Source organism: Lissotriton vulgaris, chromosome 6 (assembly GCF_964263255.1).
Source record: "Lissotriton vulgaris chromosome 6, aLisVul1.2, whole genome shotgun sequence".
Classification (NCBI taxonomy): domain Eukaryota; kingdom Metazoa; phylum Chordata; class Amphibia; order Caudata; family Salamandridae; genus Lissotriton; species Lissotriton vulgaris.
Genome location: NC_141694.1, coordinates 788,287,004 through 788,302,405, shown reverse-complemented (window position 1 = coordinate 788,302,405; position 15,402 = coordinate 788,287,004). Strand labels below are relative to the sequence as shown.

The window sequence follows — 15,402 nt, the reverse complement described above, 5'->3', positions numbered from 1 at the left end:
CCCCAACTTGGGAGCTGCTCAATTTGGAGAGGCCAGTTTCCTGTCTCAGGGGCAACCCACTCGTGGTAGGTGCAATAATCCTATACCCAGATAGGGGATTTATGTATCATTTAGTTCTGTCTGTCTTCAGAGAACACAAACATTATCTGCACAGGGTGAAGGGGCCTTAAACACTGTAGTTTCACCACGTGGGTTGGACTGTGTCACTGTTTAAAATAAACAGTTTTAGTTTATTGATTCCCACAACTGATATACTCACAAACAACTTTCTGACTTTCAATGTCTTTTGTGAAATCTATCTATCTATCTATCTATCTATCTATCTATCTATCTATCTATCTATCTATCTATCTATCTATCTATCTATCTATCATCACTGAGTAGTTATCGTTAGGTCAATGTTTCCATAAAAAATGCCATTTTGTATTGCTAATGGCTAATTGCTAATTTGACAAATCTTCACAAAACTGTCCAAAAAAAGTACAATTTGTTTGCTTTGCCCTTGAGGCCGGCTCAATAACCGTGTCCCAGGGATCCCCCGGTCCCAGGAAACGGTAGTTTCCATACCTGCAAGAGTGCAGTCAGGGAAGCATATGTGTGCTTCTGCCTGGCAGGTGCATTTTTAAATCTCCCACCTGGTGGGAGCAAACATGCCTTCCCTGCCTGCAGGGGCGTGGGCAGAGAAGTCATGTCTGCTCCCAGCAGAAACACATTGTGCTCCCGCCCGGTGGGAGCAAAAAAAACAGCTACTACTGCTGGGCAGGACCAACTCTGGCTCCCGCAGCACGTGTGGAGCCAGCTGGTTCCCCTCGCATGCCCCAACTTGTGGTTTGGTTGGTGTCCCGCGTGGTCATCGGGGCACCCACATAAAAGAAACATAGGAAGATAGGATCCCCTGGGCTATAATAGGGACAATACACTTGGGGAAGAGGGCATTGGGTCCCTCCCCTTTACGTTAACTGCGACGCTGGGGGTGGGGTCCCCAGGGCCTATTAAGACTTGGGTAGTGGCACCCCTACCCTTTTAAAAGGATTTTATTTAAGGAATTTGGCCACCAGGAGATAAGTTCCCCATGTGGAGGGAGGATGCACAGCTTTCGAACTGACTTTCTGTACCTTTTCTCTCTGCAACCTATCTATCATTCATGTTTGGCTGTAGGATTTTGACTTATATTTGAACATTTATTTTTTAAGTTAGGGGTTTTCATTGATAATTCTGGTGAGTGTATGTCAGAAGCCTTAGTTCTGAGTTACAGTGAGGGGTTGTCTATGCATTTACACAAAATCAAGCATGTCAATACACTAGCAATCCTGATTGAGTCACGATCTCTCCAATTGCCAGCCTGGCATTAAGTGGGCTACGTCTGTCATGATAAATCCAGGATGGCTATCAAATGTACATTACAGACCTTCGCTTCAGCTGCTGGTGGGCCATGTGCTGTCTCTGCTGGGGTTCTCCTTCCACTTGGCGTCACACTACGATTTCTGAGGTTTTCTCCGGGGCCGTCCACTCGTTCCAAAGCTTTCATCGGTCCTTGTAGTCTCCTTACACCCAAATTCTCTTTTTCCTGAGCCAGCATGGGTAAAATTAAGAATTATTGAGTAAAACTGAGATATCAGTTTTCAGTGCAAGGTAGGAAGACCTCCTATGTTTATTATGATCAGAGTCACATTTCGTACCTGGTGTTCGTCATTGCTGTCTTCCTTTTGGAAATGAACAAGTGGAGTGTCTTCAGAACCCGAGAGTGAAGGCTTCCTGCCTATTAATCAAAAACAATGTGGACAGTTAAAATGTTGGAGAACATAGCCCTATTTTGAAAACAGCTACTTACTATGGCCCTTATTTACTAAAGGTTGTGTCTGTTTGCACAACGCAAACGAATTTAGCGCCACACCCATGAACCTTAAAAATGGTTAGTACATTAAGGGGCTAATTTATGAGCCCTTGCGACACTTTTGCGCTGCCGGTGCATCACTTTTGTGATGCATCGGCTGCGTAAAAAATGTCCCAGGTGCCCCCTATTTACAAAGTGATGCATCCAGACAGATGCACCACTTTGTAAACCCCTGCGCCATATTATACCTGCGCCAGGTGTAATGTAAGCAGGGTGGGCGTTATCCCGCAAAAAGACTTATAGAAGTGTTACAATAAAATCCATAAGATTTCAGTGTGACACTTCTATGGCGCAACTCCGTTAGTATCTTACGCCTACCTCAAGGCAGGCGAAAGACTGACGCAGGCCCTGTCACATCGAGCCTGCCCCATGTGAAAGGAACAATCCTGGAGTTGCGTCACGCTTCTGACAAAACTCCAGCAATTCATCAGTTTCGCGCCGACAGATATCTGTCATCCCTTGCGCCCTGATGCGTAATATAGTAAATATGACGCATCAATGGTGTCACAAGGAGGGCACACTGAGAAGTGTTGCATTGCTGCTTTGTCGCAGCGATGCAACTCTTCTCATAAATAAGGCCCTAAGTCTGTGCTTTGCATTGCATCACACCAGCACCCACAGCTAAATTTAACAAATTAGAGCACATATCGGTTCTAAATTCTGGGGAATATTTATCATTATTACTCGCAGCACAGAAAGCTACCTTGCTGCGCTGCATGAAAGAGCAGCAATGTGACATATTTAACATTATACGGTGCATTTCTGTTCTTTCACTCTTGGCTGAATAGTACCAACGCAGGCACCCTTGCACCCTAGTGCAAGGGTGCCTGTGTTGTAAGCAGGATTGTTTTTGTGCAGGAAGGGACACCTTCCTGCACAAAAAAATCCTCTGAGGCATTTTCCTCTTTCTATGTCTGCTGCAGAATACAGCACACATTGAAAGAGTAAAAAATGTGAAATACAGATACTTCTCCTCTTTACGCCTCACATGGGGAGGCATAGGATTTTGATGCATTCCCAGGTCTACCAGTAATGTTAAATCTGGTAATGTGCCAACATCCATGGGTGGATGAGTGAGAACATCCATGCTCCACCCATGGAATGCCTCACCGGGGGTCGTAACACATTGCAGGGAAGGGATCCTCAGAAGACCCCTTCCCCTTTGTGATTGGCAGCAAAAACGTTTTTGAAGAGCAGGCAGTGGTCCCATTGACAGAAACAGAAACTTTTCGTTTTCTTTTTTAAATGTGTTCTGTTTTCCTTTAAGGAAATAGGCTGCATTAAAAAAAGCACCTGCTTTATTGAAAAAGCAGTCGCAGACATAGTGCCCTGCTGACATGGTGGTCTGCTGACCCCAGTAGGCCACCATCCCTGTGTGTGCAGGCCATTCCCAATCAGTTGCAGATTAGGACCTGCCTTATGAATATTAATGAGGCAGGTCTCTTAGGACCCATTCGGAAATCGCAAACATTGTCTGAGACACTGTAGTACATTTCATTTTGTGACTCGCAAATTGAAAGTCGTAAAATGAAATGGTCTTACATTTGTCCCTTTCTGTTACACCACTGGTTAACTATTGTATTTATGAGCTTATCCTCAAGCTTATCTACTGTATGGGCAGTTTTCTAGAAGGTTGTCATTTATCATAAGCAAAAGAATAAAACACGTTTGGAGCGAAAAAGGATTTGGGTGGATACAAGGATTCTTGCTTCCCTGGCAGTGACATTTTGTTTCAAGTTCCCCAATGCATGAGGACACCTTCCCCTGTCATTTTAGGAGTGAATCTAATCTTGCTTTGCCCTTAAGAAGGTTCTGCTAAAGCACTTACCTTTTACGTTAGACATTGAAAGGTTGTCCTTATATACACTGAGGTGCGAGACAAGAACGGGGGACTTCCTGTGAGGGTTATTTAGTGGTAGGTGAGAAGCCTACATTAGAAAACAAAAATAGAATTATAAACTAGAAATACTTGGCATATCATATTTACATGTTTAATAAAAGAAATCAACATTGTGTCACCAACCATTGAGAGAATAGTAAATAACTCATTCATCAAACTGTGAAAAAAAATCTAAGGGCCTGATCACAAACCCCCTGCTCTCAGATGCAATAATTATAGCCCCAAATAATTGGTTTGTTCGTTTTTGCATATTCCAAGGGTGCAGAGTAGGAATATCGACACATAAATATCGAGTGACATAAATATCCCCGCAAAAATATCGTGGGAAAGCTTGAGGTAGGTCAGAGATCACCAGATACCAGGTCAAGATCGCTGTTGAGACCTCCTTGTGGTGTAGGACCACCCGAACTCAGGCCATGGGCATCGAGTGCAGAGTGGTGCTGACCTGCGGAGTGGCTTGGATCCAGGTTCTGTGTTGGAGTCTTTGGTTAAGCAAATCCGGTGCTCACAGGTGACAGAGTGGTTCTGGTGAAGGCAGGGAAGGTCCTCCTGGCACTGGATGGCGGTTCGCTGTGGGACACACTAAGGTTTCACTGTTTTCAAGTTGAGGTCGGGACATGTCGATAGGGCTGTGGCCAAAGAAGTTGGTGTCCTCTTCTTTCTTCAGCACAGCTCTTCAGTCCTTCTTCATTCTTCTTCTCTAATCTGGGGAGGCAAGGTTAAGGGTCACCCCTAAATACAAAATTATGGGGTGTTACAGGGGTGTGCAGGTCGGGACCAATAGGTCCCCTCCTTGGGGTGAGTATGCCCCCTATTAAGCCACCCTCCAGTGGGAGAGGGCATGAGCCTCTCTTTAATTGGCTATGGCCCCTCATCTTCAAGATGGAGTGGGCTGAGATGAGTGCCTCACCTCCCCCACCTGAGGGGTGGGGTTGGTAAAGATGGGCACACCTCTCTTCCTCACTTGGTTTTCCCACTGATTCTCCTGCACAAATTGGGGGTCAGAACCGGTGGGAGCCAGTTGCTCTGGGCAGAATAAGGCAGGGTCAGCTCATAAAGGCAGCAGTCTTTGAAGCTTCCAATTGGGGACCCAGTCGATCCTTGTGAATGAGGCATGACACTTGTGCCCAGGTTGGGCTTTGTTTCTTGACCCAGAGAGCAGAGGCCCTCTACTACGGTCCAGAAACCTGTCTGGGGTAGCAAAAGACGGGTAGCCCTTCAGGAACCCCACCATGCTGGTCATTTTCCAGGGGGCATCCCTAAAATGCTCTCTGAGTCCATTTTACATTAAATCCCACACTGTCATCAGTGTATGTTTAATGTGTTGAGAAGTTTGCTATCAAACTTCCCATGTTTCAGTAAAGCCATTATGGAGTTGTGGAGTTCGTAGTGACCAATTTGCAGTCCATGAACTCTTCATGCCTTTACTGCACTTAGAATGTCTATGAATGGGCTTAGACACTCTAGGGGTATAGTGCTCATGTAACTGTACCCTCTCCTGTGGTCGAGTGCACCCTGCTAGAGGGGTGACTTACCTAGGCCCCAGGCGGGTATATTGCCGGCATGACACAGAGATATGTGTGCCATGTCGACTCTTCAGTTGTCTCTACACTCAAATATGCAGCCTGCAATGGCAGTGTGTGAGTGTTAAGGTGCAGGGTTCTCTAAGGTTAGCACAATAGGTGCTGCAGCCCTAAAAGGCCATCCTTGGTCACAGTTCCCTTGGTACCACTGGTACCTTTTACAAGGGGCTTACCTTTGGTCAGAGATGTGCCAATTGTGGGTACAAAGGTACTGTTTTGTGGAAAGAACACCGGCCCTGGAAACCTGTTGACAGGGACCCAGGGCACTTCAAGTCATAGTGCATAAAGTGTCAGGCAAGAATTGGGGGGGTACCCCTGCAAAAAGGGCACTTTCTTACAAGAGTGTGTAAACTAAGGATTTAAATATGATTCAAAAGTCTAGAACCTATTTCAAGATGTCTAGTATTTCACTGCTGTAATATTGTACCCCAGATTACCCACCTAGGGATATCATTAATACCAAGTCCCAGTCTTAGTGGGTAATCATGAACTGATCACCTAGGAGCCCTACAGAATCAGGAACCGCATGTGGAATTTCCTCATGTCAGCTCGTAATCCCATTCATTATACTGGGATCCATGGAGGACGTGGGAGATAATTCTCTTGTAAAATATGTGGTATTACCACACCTGTTAATAATGGGTGTAGTAACACATGAGTTACAGGCCCCATCAGGAATACAGGGGCATATTACCAAGGAGGGCGATAGGCGAATATCGCTGCATTAGCGGCCGTTTTCAGCGGCTAAGCTGCGATAATTCTATTGCCCTATTAACAAGCTGTCGCTAACAGCAGTTAGCGACAGTTTGTAGGCGATAGCGAGCAGTTTGGGGCCCGCTTTGCATGTCAGCGATATTTATCGCTTATGACATGCAGTGTGAGCGTACCCAACCCGTTAGCGACTGACAGCAGTCGCTAACGCCGCTATCGCCTATTAGCAAGGCAGGCGTAGCGATGGAAATATTCGCACTAATCGCGAATATCTCCAAATACTAAAACCTGCCCAGACCAGTTCTTAGCCATGTTATCCAATGGGAGGAGGATAACATGGCTAAGAGCGTTTCGTCGCTTATGCGTGAATATCGCTGTATTCTCAGCGATATTCACGCATTTCGCTGCTATCGCCTGGATTTTTATCGCTTTTGAGATAAACCTTGCTTATAGCAAATTATCTCAGCAATAAAAACCGGTGATGCGCGGTGATAAAAATATTGCCGCTAACCCTACTAAGCGATAAATATCGCTATTTGTTGGTAATATGCCCCTATGTTCCGTAGGGGCATTTTATAAATTATTCACATATACTAAATGTGGATTAAGGCAACTGAGCTAAGCAGAGACATTTATAAACTCACTTTAAGCAAGTCTTTGTCTCAGAGAATGTTCTTACAGGCATATGCATCAAAGTAAATACCGGTCACAAATGGGCAGATTCTCAGAATCTGCCCCTTTGATCCCGGTATTTTTGCATTTGGGATGCATCATCCCAAATGCAAAAATCACAATTTAAGGAATCTCTAAATTGAGATTCCTTAAATTGCCATTGCATTTAAGGAATCCCAAATTGAGATTCCTTAAATGTAATGCATGAAAGTCAAAGACTTGCGAATTCGCTAATAGGAGTAGAAAATTACCATGAAGTTGAACTTCATGGTAATTTGCTAAAACTTTGAAAAAAGCACTTTTGTGCATTTTTCAAAGTTTCATGTTGCGCACACACATGCCCTTAGGGCATGTGTGTGTGCAACATATGTGCAGAGATCAATTTCAGGGGTGCAACAGGGTGTCATTTTGACACCCATGCACCCTTTAAATTGCATGAGCAATTTGCGAGTACCTACTGGTACTCGCAAATTGCTCACGCTCATGCTCATGCAATCTCCAATTCATTCCTATGGGTCTGTAGGCCCATAGGAATGAATGGTACAGCATTCCTTAATTGCGACTAGCAATTTGCGAGTAGCAATTAAGGAATGTTTAGGAATCGCTATTTTAATAGCGATTCTTACAAGCATAGGCTTTTGCTATTCCTAAATAGCGATTCCTTAAAAATCGCTATTTAGGAATAGCAAAAGGCTACGTTGATGCATCTGCCAGTTAGTCTTTTATTTTGCACTGATGCTAACCAGACAGGTTACCATTTTAATAATGCTGCATAAAAGGATCTAGACTCTTTTCAAACATTCCCATGGCATGTTAATTATCCCATCAGCATACAAATTCACAGTCAATTTAAGGTGAAATACGATTAAGCTTCATGGTTAATTGGTTTAATAGACCACAACTTAACTATTAGAACATATTTTCAAAGGTCACTTGAGAAGAGAAACTTAAACCATGTGAAATACTCTCTAAAACCTTTCTTCCATCAATGCTCAGAGCTTCACAATGTTCTAGAAACATTAACAAATCCTTGACAAAGGTTTTTGGTTTGATATCCATAGCAAATCCATCCAGAACGGTTCTGTTGTGGTCTTCTTGTAATTTGCATTTGTATTCCTGGTGGATTTGTACTTTACATCTATCGCTTTGAAGTCAACCATGGGCGCTTGAGTGTCTCATTAAGACTAGGATTCCACCCCTAGTACCTTCTCTTGTTCAAACGGTGTTATCCTTCCTTGATGAGGTGTTCTCCTCCCGATAGGAGTTGTGCTTCTACTGGGTAAATTGGCAGACGAGGAGCGGTCCCTCTCCCTGGATTTCAGGATCTCCGTCCTCTCTCCAAGGCTATTTAATACCTAAAAGCAAATGTGGTTTGTGTTATATCACACGAGACATGCTGTTCACTCTAAATATAAAACAAGTTATTGACAGCAAACAGAGGCTTCCAGGATCATTACATTTGCCCCCCTTAAGTTAACTGCAACACCATTAACTTTACATGATTTCTTGGTGTGTGATAGATATTTGCTTTTTAATTTTAACATGAATATTGATAGGAACACCTCCAGGAGTTTATAACTATTCCTGCACTGAATAGTCTGTATGGAACGATCTTCTGTAATTTTTAGTTCACTCTCCCCGAACACCTTTCTCTTATCACCATTTTTTACACAAATAGTTCGTATAGCATATACATTGTATGTTATATCTTCTATCCCTTCTTTAGATTCACACAAGGGCTTATTTATGAGAGCCCTGTGTCACTTTTGCACCCCATAAAGTGGTAATGCGTAACGCAGGGCAGTCAATCCGATTTATGAAGCCCCGCAAAGCCACACTGCGTGGCTTTGAGTGACCTCATATTTGATAATGAAGGCGACACAACACACATCGCTGTGGGGCCTTACTCTGCACTCGGGGGATGTTACATGGGCATTGAGTGGGTTTTCCCACGCAACACCCATGGAATTTGGCGCTGCCCCAGATTTACAAAAAAATTGAAACCTGGGGAAGACCCAAATCTGTACGCCTGCCGAGGTGAGGCACAACAAGGAGAAATACCTTCATTTCTCATTGTTTTTTCCTCTTTCCATGTGTGCTGCATTCTTCAGCACACATGGAAAGAGGAAAAAGCCTCTTAGGATTGTTTTTGTGTAGGAAGGTGCCCCTTCCAGCAAAAAAACAATCCTGCCTGCAACAGAGGCACCTGTGCACCACAGTGTAGGGGGGCCTACGTTGGTGCTAAGCTGCCGAAACGACTCCAGCACAGGCGGAAAGGACAGGAATGCACCGTATTGCTTCAATATGGTGCATTCTTGCCCTTTCACTTTAGCGTAGGGCAGAGCAGTAGGCCGCCCTACTCCAAAATACCATAAATGAGGCCCTAACTGTAGTGCTGTTCAGGTGACTTCAAATAATGAGTTGTATGCCAAGTCATGGAACTTATGCTGGCTTTGTACACTTGCAAAAGAAACAATTGATGGACAGAATGCTGGACAATGCAACCATTCACCCCCAGTCACAAGGATCAGGGTTAAATCCATCATTCTTTTGCTCACCACACCACCCCAGTTTGGACCCAGCCATATGCAAATCAGTCTGGACCCTGTTCCTTTGGGAACAGTCCAGCCCGAACTGCCAAGCCAGATCCACCCTGGACCGGAAACAAGCATCCTGGGACCAGTTTCTGGGCACCACCCATCATCAGCCAGGCTAGCTTGAATCCTGTGGTGTAGTAAGCAGGGGAGCCACGTCTGGGCATATCCTTCCCACTTAGGGTGACATATGCAAAAGAAACAATTGATGGAGGGAATGCTGGACAATGCAAACATTGTATGCCCAGACCTGAGTCCCGTGCTCTTCATGCCACTGGAGTCAAGCTATCCTGGCTGAAGAGGGGTGAAACCCCGAAACCGGTCCTAGGAGGCTTGTTTCCAGTTCAGGGAGGACCTGGCCTGGCAGTTCAGGCTGGACTGTTCCTATTGGGCACAGGGTCAAGACTGATTTGCATATGGTTGGGTTCAAATTGAAAAGGCATGGTGAGCAAAAAATTGATGGATTTAGATCCAGATCTCTGTACTGGGGTGAATTTATTACATTGTTCTGCATTCTGTCCATCAATTGTCGTTTTTAGCTTTGTGCACTTGGCATATTTAAGCCTTAGTCTAATTCAGCCTATATGATTTTATATATATGCATTTTGACTGATGTTGAGACTAATCATATATTTTGCCTTTTGTAATGCACTTTAATATTTGAAATAACCCTTCATGGTTTCCCACTTTTACTTGTCTCAGGAAGTCGTATTTAATTGATACAGTGATTAGAAATTCTGTTTAGAATCTAATCTGCTGGGTCACGTTGCCTCATCTATTCTTGAGGACAACACCGCTCCCGATTCTGCAAAGGTGCTTTATCTCATCTCATCAGATGATCAAAGATAGCGCCAACAACATCATGTATATATATTTAATAGGTCTTTGCAAGCAGGTGCTTGTTTTTCTCTTCTTCATAATATTATTACTTCTTGCATTACAATTTTGAAAGATCTCACTTTCCAAAGGGATTCGATTGATAGCATGCTTTTCTTGAGCTGAAGCTCTTTGGTAACATGCCTTGAATGATAAAATATGAAGGATGCTCAAACGTATTAACTAGCAAAGACAGGGGCTGATTTGAATTTGGTGTCCACTTGTGCTGGTCCCCTCCACTTCCTGATTCCAGCTTCCAATGCACAGTTATATTATCCTGTGGTGCCAGGTAGGGCAGGAGCGAGAAGGAAGGGCTTAGCAGGGACAGGAGATGAAGGATAAATGATGATGGTGAGGATTGAATGACTTCAGTCGGACATGACAGGGGAAGAACAAACCTCTACACAATCCCACTCTATCGTCAGTCATGTCACAGCCGGTGCATGACCATTGGGTGACAAGGAAGGATAAAGGAAGCCTAAAGCTGTTTGCCCACGTGATGCTTCATTCCCTTTGCTGTGTTTGGTTGGAATAGGTGCGCTTGGCTGTACATTAGTGTGTTTTGGTGGTGTAGCGGATGCAGTCATCCATTGACAAACCACTTTCAGCAATTTACCCACCATCTCAATGTTTGTATTTTATTTTGAGATATATGAGGTGTGTCGAGGAGTGCCGGTCAACGACAGCGATGAAGACCCCCTGAAATGACAATCCATTTTTTAGCCTCACAGTAGAGACCTTCATTGTTAAACCTTTGGAAAGTGTCAGGCAGGGAATAAAGATCTGGAAAGCATGTGGGAAATTGGAATCTGTCTGTCCCATCATAAATTACTATGATAATAGGTATATGGGGTTGGCAAAGGGCAGGGAAGGAATAAAAGAGAGATACTGATAGATTGCCCTGAGAAGGGGTTACTGAATTATAGGAGTTGATTTTGGATGCTGGAAATATATAGACACTGATAAATAATTACCTGCCAGGTCATTGACTCAGCTTCATTTACTTCTTGATTTCTGCAGATTCTCTGCAGAACAGACAATCTGAAATAGTACGTTTTTCAAAAAATCATAATACCGCATTTAACTATTGCATTTTTTATATTTTGTTTTGTTTCCCTGGTAGAAGAATCCCTCTTACTACACACCATGAGCAATGGTAGTGATTAGGGCACTTTCCATCCCATTTACACACTTAATCCAATCTGTTTTGCGACTACATTTACATGTGTAAATGGAGAACAAAAATACACGCGGCTGTTCCATCCCTTTCCAAGGATCCTACCTTGGAAAGGGATGGAAGGCCTACCTTCTCGGAGATTACACTTTTGCTCAGTGAAATAAAAGTGAGATTTTATCGATAGGAGATTATTTGAATTAAGTCTAGGTTTTGTCACTGAAATCATTGCATTGGTGTTGTTTAAGATCTGCATCGTGGATAAAACTCAATTTTTATTCCTTTTAATTTATTCTTCTTCTCACCACACACACTTTAATGCAACGACAATTAAACAATGAGAAGCTCGTCCAATCTTCTAAACTTCGAAAAATCCCCTGTATTCAGTTTTCAAATGTTTTCAACTCACAAAACATTGCACAAGTTGAATGTATTTGTTAATAAACTTCACCTAAGGAGTTCCATCTTGTGCCTCCATTAGTATCCAGCTAATCCTCGGGGGAAAATGACAATTCAGATAGAGTGCGAATTTTCACACAATTTCTTTAGTCAAACCTCCACCCTCCAGAGTTGATGAGGGGCAATTTAGTCTGTGATAGTTAAACAGTTTTGAGAGCTCTAAGCACAAGTTGATTGCAAAGCAATTGTATTATAGACCTGCCCTTATTCTCTGATTAAGTGAATGGTTTAATAATGTTTTCCATACTTTAATATTTGCTTCTGCAGAATTCCGGTTTTCGGATGGTGTCTTCCGGCCCACAGGTGTGGTACTGCGACTCTTAGGTGCGCTGCTCCCCAGTCTCTCCTCCCTTCTCGATGGCGATGTCCCTCTTAATATTGCCTGAGCAACCTAAAGTAAAAGGATGTGTTAGACAGGGGAATCTTAAGGATTCTGGGTGCCATAGGCAAGGCATATCTTGAGATTCCTGTTTACACATTTTTAGCTAAATCAAGCCCTCATGGTGCCAAACAATGTGAAGTATACATTAAGCTTTCATAAACGAGGGCATTTAAAAATATCTAAAAGCTCAAGCCGCCCAGTGTCTGCCAATCAAATAGTACCAGAAAAAGCTCGAATAAGGATTGATCAAGCCATTTCTTTTTCAGCGCTGATCAAGATTTTTTTCGGCTTACAACAAAAACATTTAACGCGGAATTTAGTGTCTAACTAGCCTGTTCCTCTCATTGGAAGAAAAACTTTGCAAGGATGACTTGGTGGATATTTAGTGTATAATATAAAATTAAAACATATACACATATCACTAGATATTGGAGCTTTAATTGCCAGATCTCTGTAATGCATAACAACAAATAAATGCCTCTTCACAACTGACATTCTCGGTGCAACAGGGAAAATCAAAGCCCTATGTAAAGAATTTTCATCATCCCATTGGGTAAAATCCCATCATTTTATCCTTAATTTTGTTGTCCTGTCTTAGACCTCCTTTGAGGCCTCTCTATTTAGACTTCTCTTGCTCGACAGAGACCCCTGGCTCTGTTGAGAAAAAGTGGGAAGAGAATGCAATAGGTACATGAGTAAAACAGGGTGAGAAGGGATTAGAGATAGCAAGGAAGATAGGTGAGGTAAATCAACAGAACAAAAAGACAGAGAGCGGCAGGGAGAGTGATAGGCAAGGTTTTAGAAAGAGATAGAGCGGTAGGGAGAGAGACATGGAGATGGTGCAAGACAGATGTGAAGGGAGAGGGTTGGGGCATATCCGGGTGGGGGGGGGGGCAAGAAGAAGTGGAAGGAAGACATATGATGTAGTCAGAGAAGAATGGACAGATACAACCAGAAAAAGAGCAGTGAGGTAGAGAGAAAAGCAAAATAAGAAGTGAGGTATAGAAAGGCAAGACAAGTATAGAGAATAGTGAGGCAGTGAGAATGATAGAGAGGTGGGGTAACGATTGAAACAGAGATAAGGTGTTAAGAGACAAGAGGTGAAATAGGCAGAAGTGAGGCAGAGAAAGAGTGGCGTGGTTGATACAGTGTTAGAGAGAGTTTGTGGTAGAGAGGATGGTGCCGTAAAGAGAAACAGAAACAGGGAGAGTGGGGTATTGAGAAAAGTGAGGTAAAGAGGGCTAGGTGAAACAAGGGAGGAGGTAGAGTGAGCAGATAAAGTGGGGAGATAATGAAAGAGAAAAAGAGGTGGAGGGAAAGGACTAAGGAAATAAGATTGGTGTAAAGCAGAGAGGTAAGGTAGAGGGAACAAAGGCAGAAAGAGAGACACAGCAGGTTGAAAGGTGAGGTAGTGATTGAACGTTGAGGTTAGTTGAGAGATTGGTGACAATTAAAGAGAGAGGTAGATAGAAAGAAATTATGTAGTGAGAGATGTTGGTAAAGAGATACATGAATTACAGGTAGAGGTGAAGAAGAGAGTGGTGAGGCAGCAGGCAAGAAAAGCGGTATACAGAAAAAGAGAGACATAGAAAGGTGTGGTAAAGAAAGATGTTGAGAGAGAAGTGAAGTTGATGAAGGGGAGATACAGGGAGCTGAGATTGAAATCATGGATTGTGGTATAGAGAGAGATGAGTGAGGTAGAGATAGATGAGATAGAGAGATGTAGGAGAGCGGCAGAGATGTATACCTAAGCAGAAAGAGGGATGTAGAGAGAGATGAGGTTGTGGGAGATAGGTAGATAAAGGTGAGGTAGAGACAGTAGAGAGAGAGAACATTGGGGCTAAGTACAAGAGAGATGGGGGTAAATGGTGAAGGTGCGATGTACAAGAAATGCTGTGAAGTAAGAGAGGCATGAGACAGACATTTGGGGAGGCAGAGATAGCGAGGTAGATGGTAACAGAAGAGGTATCAAAGAGACACAGGGCTAAATAGAGAAGTGTGGTTCAGAGTGGAGTGGGGATTTAGTGATTGTTGAGTTTGGCAGAGATTAGATAAAACAAGATACAGAGGTGGAGAGAGATATGAAATAGAGAACAGTGATGTTGAATGAAGGGGGTAGAAAAAGAGGTAAAGTAGGCAGAGGGAGGTATGAGTAAGAGGGAGAAGTAAGACATGAGTAATTGCGCACTTTGCCCATGCCTTAAATGGTCTCAGATGTTATAGGGTTGCAAATTAGATTAACTTTGTAACTAAATATTTGTTATCCTTAATTCCACATCCACTAAACTAGACTCACCTTGTGTTGAAGTGATAAGGAAAAAATTGTGGATGAAATATTTCTGTAGGTCAATAGATATTTTGACTATGATATAGTTGACAGGCACCACTTGATGAAGATAGATGGGAGGGTGAGAAGATCGTCCTGACATCAGTGACAAATGTTAAGGCTTTATGCAGCCTTGACAAGAATTTCCAGTACGATTACATTTGCTGATGAACTAATTTAGGGCCATACTACTAAAAGTTCAAATTCATGCAAAGTTGCTGCATTGCATGAACAAGAGACTCTCTGCCTGTACTGGCACACTTGAGGCTGCCTAGCACCAACTCATTCACCCTCGCGCCATGCTGCAGGGATGCCAGTGTTACAAGATACAGATGTTGTGCCAGAAGGGACAATTTCTTGCACAAAATCAATGCTAACAGGCAATTTCCTCTTTGTATGTATGATGCAGAAAGCTTTCCGTATAGAAAGAGGAAGCAACAAGGAGAAATAAACATACTTCTCATTACGCCTCTCTGTGGTAGGTGTACCATTTTGCCACAAACCCAGGTTTATTACCTTTGGTAAATCTGGGATTGTGTCAAGTTTCATGGGTGGACGAATGGGAAAGCCCACACTCCAGCCATGGAATTCCTAGCAAAACAAAATGTAATGCAATGCGGCAAAAACTGCTGAATTGTGTTACATTTCTTTACAAAGTACAATAGCCCCTTGCATAATTTGTGAAATTCATTTAAGGATGTGCAATGACTTGCGTCACTTCAGGACAATGTAATTCCTTAATAAATCTGGGCCTTAATGTAACTAAATTACTATAATAGGGTAGACTACCTAACTTTAATCCTGGACAGGAAAATGTGACCAGGTTAGTAT

General features: G+C 43.1%; 1 protein-coding gene across 3 annotated transcripts in view; it reads right to left on the bottom strand.

Annotated features, from left to right (window-relative positions):
- Positions 1–15,402, bottom strand: part of LOC147708002 (uncharacterized) — a 507,148-nt gene that overhangs the window by 51,336 nt on the left and 440,410 nt on the right. For all 3 annotated transcript variants that reach the window (XM_086926813.1, XM_086926814.1, XM_086926815.1), the window contains 5 exons: positions 12,111–12,254; positions 7,966–8,115; positions 3,723–3,822; positions 1,680–1,759; positions 1,409–1,567 (listed from right to left, as the gene is read on the bottom strand). In XM_086926813.1, the coding sequence (XP_086782939.1) occupies positions 1,409–1,567; positions 1,680–1,759; positions 3,723–3,822; positions 7,966–8,115; positions 12,111–12,254 (633 nt within the window). The remainder of the gene's footprint in view (positions 1–1,408; positions 1,568–1,679; positions 1,760–3,722; positions 3,823–7,965; positions 8,116–12,110; positions 12,255–15,402) is intronic.